Source organism: Limulus polyphemus, unplaced genomic scaffold (genome assembly GCF_000517525.1).
Source record: "Limulus polyphemus unplaced genomic scaffold, Limulus_polyphemus-2.1.2 Scaffold1506, whole genome shotgun sequence".
Classification (NCBI taxonomy): Eukaryota; Metazoa; Arthropoda; class Merostomata; order Xiphosura; family Limulidae; genus Limulus; species Limulus polyphemus.
This window is the reverse complement of record NW_013667116.1, coordinates 110,017-119,637: the sequence shown is the minus strand read 5'-3', so window position 1 is coordinate 119,637 and position 9,621 is coordinate 110,017. Positions and strand designations below refer to the sequence as shown.

At 35.6% G+C, this 9,621-nt stretch overlaps 2 protein-coding genes across 10 annotated transcripts in view; one reads left to right on the top strand and one right to left on the bottom strand.

The window, feature by feature from the left end:
* LOC106463863 (ninein-like protein) overlaps nucleotides 1–9,621 on the bottom strand; it is a 156,543-nt gene that overhangs the window by 67,885 nt on the left and 79,037 nt on the right. The window lies entirely within an intron of this gene.
* The window catches only part of LOC111086875, a 40,233-nt gene that overhangs the window by 28,368 nt on the left and 2,244 nt on the right, over nucleotides 1–9,621 (top strand). Inside the window, exon 1 of one of the 2 annotated variants that reach the window (XM_022391490.1) lies at nucleotides 4,419–4,581. The exons of the other annotated variant lie outside the window; for it this stretch is intronic. Within the exon in view, the coding sequence (XP_022247198.1) occupies nucleotides 4,569–4,581 (13 nt within the window). The 5' untranslated portion in view covers nucleotides 4,419–4,568. Of the gene's footprint in view, nucleotides 1–4,418; nucleotides 4,582–9,621 lie in introns of those variants that run through there. 2 annotated transcript variants of the gene reach the window in all.

The following is a 9,621-nucleotide window of genomic DNA, read 5'->3' as shown; positions in this document are numbered from 1 at the left end:
CGGTCGAGAGGTTTTCGTTTATAAAATTTTGTTGTTGTTCTCGACTTGATTTTAATTTTTTACCTCGTCTCCTTAGTTACTGTTTGCAAATAGTCGATAATATTATAGGTCCATTTTATTGTTGTTCTTTCTACGCGCCGTTATAATACATTTTCATCTCATCATTTAATTTCTGTTGTGCGTATATTGTTGTATCAACGAAGTTTTATAATAATGTAATGTACGAAAAGTGACCCGAAAAACGGGGCTAACTCGGGACCCCGTGGCCCGATTTTAAAGAAACTTGTTTTATTCTGTTTCTATTCTCATTTCATTACAAATATGCCGCTATTGTGCGCCGTTTTTGCGCGTATCTAATTACAGATAAGCAAACACACAAACAATCTCTGAGTTTTAGTAGTATATAGATAAACATACAGTAATAATGTAGCGTGAGACATCATTATTACAATAACAAACAATGCTTACGCAAATCAACAGTGTTTCGATATCAATAATATAACAAATACTCTAATGCATACATAATATCGATTTGGGCACAACTAATACTTATGCAACAAAAAAACATTTGATAATTATTTCTGTTACTTAGTTCTTTGTTATACAAGTTCAACGTCAAGCATGCAATTATTTGTTTGTTTGTTGTTAAGCAAAAAGCTACACAATGGGTTATCTGTGTACTGCCAACCGCGGCTATCGAAACCAGATTTTTAGTCCACAGATTTACCGCTTAGCCCTTGGGTGGCAGCATACAATTAACAAAACAACAGCGAATAAAATAGCTTCGTATCGTCTTTTCGGCCTTAGACAGTGTAGCCTTTTTTTTTAACTGCCGACACATTTTATAACGCCAGAGTAAATGTCTGTTAGGTTTCGAATAATACCCATAAAATGTTATCAATTCAACAAACTAGTTCGTTTTTCTTATAGTTCCATGCATAAGAAATGTAAACCAAATAAAAGTATTTCATTTCTCTGATGATTGCCAGATATCATTTTCAAACATGAGAGGCCTGGCAAGGCCTGATGGTTAGGGTCGCGGGTTCGAATCCCCGTCCCCGAACATGTTTGCCCTTTCAGCCGTGAGGGCGTTATAATGTGGCCGTCAATCTCCTTATTAGTTGATAGAGAGTAGGCCAAGAGTTGGCGGTGGGTGGGGTTGACTAGCTGTCTTCACTCTAGCCTATCACTGCTAAATTAAGGACGACTAGCGCAGATAGCCCTCGTGTAGCTGTGCGCGAGATTCACAACAAACCAACCAGACTCAAAACACGAGACTTTTTTCTCGGGTTATTCTCACTTATAAATCGTTAAACATATGTTTGTTCCACTTGCCAAGTAACTGATAAAGTCCTCAATTACAAAAAAGTTTAAAATAACCAGGTGTGTGAAATATTATTGGGTCAATTAGATTACCAGTTGTACCAGCAAAGGCACCAGCGCTTAAAGATGTCTTTGTACAGCAGAGTGGAACTGAAGGTTCCCGTAGTCGCCTTTGTCGCTTATTTTGGGGTCCATTCCCCTCAGCGTCCTCGTATTCTTGATAAACGTTTATGTCACACTGTCTGGTACTTCTGCTTGTTCAGCGTAATCAACATCGTCAATAACATTACCATTTTCTTCAGTCTCGTCCTCGACAGCTAACTCATCATCATCATCATCATCAGAATAATTTCGAATATTTTCAGTGATACTCTCTCTGGTTATTACACTCATATTCTGATGGAGTACTAAATTTTTATTTCAATATATATAAGCATTTGTCTACCGAATAATCGCATGAACTTAAGATGGCCGAACTATAAATGTTAACAAAATTCAGTAAATATTTCTATTGCACGCGCAAGTATAGTCAACATTAGTTAACATTTCTATTTATTAACAATTATTTGTTCTTTGTGTGCAGTAATGTATTCTTTTGACATATGGATAATTTATATAAGTTCAAGAAAAAATGGATGTGTATAATACATCATTAACTCATACCCGTGAAACATGAGTGGCATTTTACAACTTGAATGTTATCTCATGCAATCGATACATAGGCGAAACGGTTAGGTCAAAGAACTAATTTAAACTGCTAATTGGAGATACGGCATCGAATCGGCAGCACCCGCCGCCTATGATGCTGTTCTTAATCAATACAGAAATTGAATGTCACAGTTATGAGGCTCTGTAGCTTAAAAGTGTGGAGCGTAAGGAGCTCAAATCTTGAACCTTCCAATCCGCAGCCCAGCATGCCAACCAATAGGCCATGGTCGACCCAGTATTTATACTAGTGTAGTGTGATTGCTATAGCTTTTAATAAACAATTTAATAGCGTTATTATTAGTTATCTCTGGAAATATATTTTTTTTAGTTCAATTTCATATTTGGAACTTCCAACATGAACAGCATATCATGCGACACATATACTAAACAGCCAGATTAGATCCCCCCTACGACTGAGGTGTAGCCATCCATAATTTTGAACTATTAATCACAGCAGCACTCCCCGCCACAACACCTTTGTCCGGCTTTGAATCGAATAACGGAATCTACTGCCACTCTCATAACGCACCCACAAAAATGAGACTAACAACTGTAAAACTGTACTTTATAAGTTTTAAAAATATTAATGCACTCAATAATTAAGAGGAAATACTCTATCATATAACTGAAACTTTCTTATTATCGGATAAACAGGGTATTATTTACACAGTACAGGGTATCACCACGTTAACCTGACATTATTAGAAACGTTGTACTGTGTAAATAATACCCTGTTTATAATAAATAACATTTTTATTAGTACACTCCGTTTGTGTGTGTATATATATAATGCTCCTGACGTCATCAGGATAAGCGCTTATGCTTATATAGCTGAGTAAACACTTTGTTCATTGAAGCACTTCGTTTTGATGACGTAACATTACGCTCGATACCAGTGACTCCCAGTGTCTTTTCAAATGCACACACGTGACAAAATATGGCATAATCAGCCATCCAACATCCCGACAAGTGATTGTTAGATGACCCTCAAGGTACGGCGGTACAAGTAGTGTGTAATTCAACCTCGACGCCACTACTAAAAAAAACAATCTTTTAAGAACAGAGACTTATACTTTGCAAACGACCCGCTGTCATCAAGCTTGTGTTTCGTACCCGTTGTGTGACTAACTTAGTACTAAAATCGGACTTTAAGTGGTAATCTAAAACCCACACGTACATGAATTCTGTGTTTGATATATTCCGTCATTATCGTTGGAAAATTGAATGCACTGTTTTCAGAAAAACCTTTTTTCCTCATCTCTCTCTCTCTATAAATATATATATGTGTGTGCGTGCGTGCGTTCTATATGTGTACGTGTGTGTGTGTGTTTGTGTGACGCTTCTTTTTCGGATGTTTTGTTAAGTTACACAAGATCTATCTGCATTAGTCGTCGCTAATTTTGATTGTTGTTGTTGTTTCTGATTAAGCACAAAGGGCTATCTGTGCTTTGCCCACCATGGGCCCTAATTTTGAACTGATAAAGAGAAGGCAGCAAGTCAAAAGCATACACCGCCAGCTCTTGGGCTTCTCTCGTTTCACCGAATAGTGGGATTTGACCATCACCCTTGTAACGCACTCGTGCCGTCCATAATTGCAAAGCGCCTTTTAATTTTTTTTTCGGGACGCTACCGTAATATTGGACCCGCAGATACATAGTACGGTGCACTAACCACTTAGGCCACAATCGATGCCAATTTCTTTCAATTCGGCAAGAGAGACTTTTCACACAGGGCTGTGAATATTATGAAAAACAAAGTGGATTTCATAAATATAGTACATCTCCCTCTGCTCATTGCGTGTTGTAGGCAATGCAAAACTAATATGTATGTATTGTATTAAAAAGGCTTAAATTTCCTGTTTTGGGATTACGGCCGAAAATATCGTTGAAAGCGAAGGTACTGAATTGTTGATTCAACGCAAGCTAATCATTATATACTTTATCAATTTATAACACTAAGTACTTCAAATCAGTTTACTATTCCAGTTAGTATTCATCAATGGATCTGTACTTTTTAAATTATGTTTAAATTGTAATCCACGCTCATAGTTGGCTTAAATTCCCGATATGTACCATCATTAACCTCAGTAACACGCTGGTTCGAATGATGGCAGAAATAAAAGGTCATTCAGATATTTATCTGCTCGGAACTTAGACAGAGCACATGTAATTTACACAAATAGTTCTTTTAATTATTATTTACTTCGAATTACATTCAAACAGACACAGATACATTTGAAAGACCACGATAAAGTAAGTATATCAGTTACAAAACAAAAATGAAAGACCAAAGTCCACGTTCGCTATCACGTCTTTAGCTCGATGTTTTAGTTACTTGGTATGAGAAATCAAACGCCCTCTATCGTGCAATGATTTAACAAGCGTCCTGATCGATGCTAGCTACTCTATACCTTGGCACGACTGGAAGTGACAGTCGCTGCTAGGTCATGATACAGACTACATAATGGCGTTCATGTGAGTCGTGTACAGAATTCCATTTTCGCAACTGCTTACAGGAGGTCAAGAACCAGAGAGGCAATGAGGGAACTACGTGAGTTTGTAACTATATACGTGTGTATTTCTAGCATAAGATTCTATTAAACAGCATAGTTCACTTATTTACATAAGGGTGTAACAATCGGTATGTAATATAAACAAGACACCACCGAAGCTTGAGCGGTTTCCAAAGCGATTTTTTCCCATCCACGAGAATGAGTCTCGGGGGAGGGGGGGGGGGGATTTGTAAAGAAAAAAAAAGGTTTTAAGCATTTCATAAAGTCGGTGTAACAATATTTTATGGACTAGTGGCTAGTTAAGACTTTATTTCTATATGTAAAGAAGGAACACTTTTGGCTGACAGCTATAAGATACTAAAACACTCCCCCAGGCAGTTCAAAGTTCAGTTGTTGTATTTTCACTACGTAATTTGTGATAAGAAAATACCACTGATATTTTCTTATGATCAATCATCATCTAATTTTGAGCTATATTTTGATTGAAACTGTAGAAGCTAGGGCGGGTAACGTATTTAGAAGTATTAGTTACGATTAAAATTTAACAACGAGAGGAAATATTTAAAAGAAGCAAAACAGGTTATAAGAAGTAAACTGCTGCCCCCTCCTCCTCATCTGGAGGTCGTAGAGTTCAGTCATGGTTTTCGGTTACATTCAGTTTTGTATGTGTACTTAGAGTTGCACAAACATCACTGGTTTTGATTGTACACTTGCATATATTTGTTTTCTCTTTATGAAAAATATTACCGATCTGTAGGTGTGAGGCGAAGACTGTTCTAATCAGTCAACAGGCCATCATACCGTATAAAAGAGAACAAGACGTGATGTTTTTAAAGTTATAACACCAATATTTAAATAAAAAAGTACGCCTGAACTCTATAGCTACTTATACCATACTCTTATGAAACATAAGATTGAACAACATACCGATATACTAGTACAAAAACTACAAAAAAAATTGAACTGTATGTTACTATATGAACACATTATACATTACTGTACGCAAAAATAAGACTATTTTATGTTACTATATGAACACATTATATATTACTGTACGCAAAAATAAGACTATTTTATATTACTATATGAACACATTATACATTACTGTACGCAAAAATAAGACCATTTTATGTTACTATATGAACACATTATACATTACTGTACGCAAAAATAAGACCATTTTATGTTACTATATGAACACATTATACATTACTGTACGCAAAAATAAGACTTTATTTTATATTACTATATGAACACATTATACATTACTGTACACAAAAATAAGACTATTTTATGTTACTATATGCGTTTTTTAGCACTGTTTGCGTGTGGGGGGTTACTGCATTAGTACAATAAAAAAGAATAACTTAACTATACTTTCAAAGTTAATTATTTCTATTCGTATTCAGAACATGTAGATGTTAGTCTGGGATTCATCGTAGTTCAAATAAGATGTTAGTAGCTGAAATTACATGGAGTTTAATGGTATAAAATATCTAAAGAGTATTATATAATTAAACGATTTAATGTATTGTACAAGATAACTTATGCCAATGTGCATTACTACATTCTCTCTAGCTAGTTACTATAAACACAGCGTAACACTTGACTGTTCTTCTCGAATAAACATATTTTGTTGCAACTGATAAGTTTTAACAGGGACATATGAAAAGCTCCAGAACAGTTCAGATGCGTTTACAGTGGTATATTTCGAAATAATTCCAGAAGTTTATTATTATTATATTATTCTCCGTGCATGTAAATAGGTGTATTCTTTAGAAATAGCACGTGGCATAAAAAAAAGAGGCGTGTCTGATGCAGTATTATATATTTATGTGACTGAATAGTTTGTATATTTGCGCAAAGCTACATAATGTCTGTGGTGCGCAAGCCGTCCCTAATTTGGAATTGATAGACTAGAGTGAGGGCAGCTAATAAACAGCACCTACCGCAAACTCTTGAACTTATAATAAATAGCACCTACCGCAAACTCTTGGACTTATTCTTACCTGATCGAATAATGGGATTTGGCGGTCACCACTGTTTCGCATCCACGACCCGGAAGCACGATTTAATTTTTTGCGATAACGGGACGCGAACGCCAGACTCTTGGATCAACTAGTCGACATGCTAACTACTAGGACTGTATTTAAGGAACTTAATAACAAATTTGTTTTTCTGTTGTAACAGAGGAAGCATATGTTTTGATTTTGCCAAGTGACACGAAGCGTTTGCTGGTTTCGTGTTGGGCTCATTTACTAGTCCGATTTAATGGAATAAATATAGACAAATGGCCTACATATTACTGGCATGTTGCACTATTATTGAGGATTTTACTCTATCTGTACGAAGCGCCTAAAATACCGATTTTTGTGTCATTCTGTTGGTAGCTTTTATTTTTTTAACTGCTTTTTAAATTTTGGCTGACCTTTTTTCGAACACATGCAAACAACACAAAACGACTATATGTCGCAAGAAAATCCCACAACACTACATTTACTACTTATCATCAATATGACTACAACCAAGAAGTGTTTTTGGTGTGTTCGGAGGAAAACGAAGTTTCACAATAAAAAGGATAAGGTTGTTTATCTTATAACAAAGCCACATCGAGCTATCTGCTGTGTCCACCGAGGGGAATTGAACCCCTGATTTTAGCATTGTAAATCCGAAAACCTACCTCTGTCCTACCGGGGGAACAATAAAAGAGCGAAAGAAAAAAAAAGTTAAAATACATTTCATGTTACACGTCGACATAAACAGTTATAACATGAATCCCGTATCTTATTCTACACACCATAAGAATCTTACAACCATATGTCAAATGCGAGTATTCACAACATTTTTTACTGTAAATTGTTTACAAAAGTAGACGTTAATATTTTACTCGTAGAAACTTACACAAATATTATTTTTTACTCGCAGGGAAATATTCTTTGTTAACAAGGCCACCCGTGGAGGGGGATCTAATCCCCCAAAATACAAATTACTGTGTAATAAAAACTGAAAAAAAAAGAGAGGTGAACCAGGGGAAAAAAATGTTGATGAAAAACAGAATGTATGAATCATATAAGAAAGAGTTCTCTGAAACATAATATTTGTTTTTAATTGTATTTAAGTGGCGTTCTGTCAAGAAGAGCTTTAGCTTGAATTTTATAAACTAATCTTTGTTGTTAGGTGAAAAGCCTCCATGATAATTTGATTAGCATGACTGAATATGCTAATTAATTAGATAACTTTCAAAACAATTTCATACAATATTTAAGGCCCTATGGACATCTCTTTACGTGATTTTGGCAGTTAGAGGTGTTGACAATTCGAGATACATAAATACATTTGATACAAGTACGGTTACAGTTTAAAATATGTCTAACAGACTGTTCGCTTAGCACTAACGAGAGTCAATAATAAACAGATAGAACCTCCTTGCGTTCTCTTAATTAACGAAAGAAACGTTATAATTAATATTTCATTATATGATAATATTATTACAATAATTACTCTGTACTTAAAAATGTTAGCATCTAGTAGTTGCTACATACCACGTGCTACATTGTTGATCTTTAGTATTGTTTCTGGGAGTTACAATTATATAGACATTCATGCTCTTACGGTTCTACAGCAATTAACTGCTACAAGTGCAAAAGAAGTCTAATTTTTCCCAACAATCCTTTATTTCTGATTTTAAACAATACTGAAACAATAAAGGTTGTATTCACTGCACACTAACATTTCAGCAAGACTATGCCGATTTTTTTCGTCTGTGATAAACGTTACTTCTACGCTCGTTCTATACAAATAAAGCTGTTTTATTCTACGTGTAAGTTTGTTAGTTTAACTGCCACGAGTGTAAGGAACCAGATATCGGTTTGAATCGTTTTCCAATGCAACAAGATCGACTAACCAGCTGGCCACCCTCCATCAAGAGATGGTGATTGTTTTTACATACAAGCAGAACATAACACACGTGCATGACATAGTTCACCACGAAAATGCTCTCAAGAAATGCTTGTTTCGCGATCCACTCCGTGAAGCACAAAAAGTTCAATCAAAGAATGAACCTCCCTTAAAACATGCTTGTTTATAAGAGCATTACCTGACAAACTGTTGAATCATCAAAATCAACGGCGGGTTTAAAGCGAGACAAAACAAAAAAATAGGGGCTCTGAATAACTGATCCGCATACTACTCTGTAACTGATAGCACGCCTTAGTAAGCCTGTCCCCCCAACCACCCCACAAAAAAAAGAAAAAAACATTAATCGGGATAAACTTTTCTGATGTAGTTTTTGGAGATTTAAAAACCGATCGCTCAAGATTTTGAAAGACAGATTTCAAATAAACGTAAACTTGAAGAAAATCCTTACGTTATAAAAGTATTGATAAACTTGAAGAGATCGCTGTGACGTGAGGAAACTACGCCAAACATCCGTGTTCGTGGTATTTTAGTAAAGAGTAAATTTTGAGATCCTCTTCACGTAACGTATAACTCAAATCGAACTATAGGTGGCGGGTCAATTTTCTCGTCACGTTTAAATAACAGTGGATATGTGATTCAGCTCGAACATACTAAGAAATTGAGTTTGAAAGCGTTGTATCGATTTCATAAGTACGTAACGACGTCGGTATTTGACCCATTATCGTTGCTAGCGAACTACAAGGTGCACTACTGTAAACATTTTTACCAATCGTTACTAAAATATCCTCTGATAGCATAATAGCATTCTGAAGAAAAAAATGTCATCGTTTCGATATATCGGAGTGGAGAAATCCCCACAATGATTACACTAAGAAATATAATATCTTGATGTCATCGTTTCGATATATCGGAGTGGAGAAATCCCCACAATGATTACACTAAGAAATATAATATCTTGAATGTCATCGTTTCGATATATCGGAGTGGAGAAATCCCCACAATGATTACACTAAGAAATATAATATCTTGATGTCATCGTTTCGATATATCGGAGTGGAAAAATCCCCATAAATGATTACGACTTAAGAAATTATAATTAGTCCTTAGATCGTACTAATCCGTTTACGATTAATAGTCGGAAGTGGGAATAAAATTCCCCC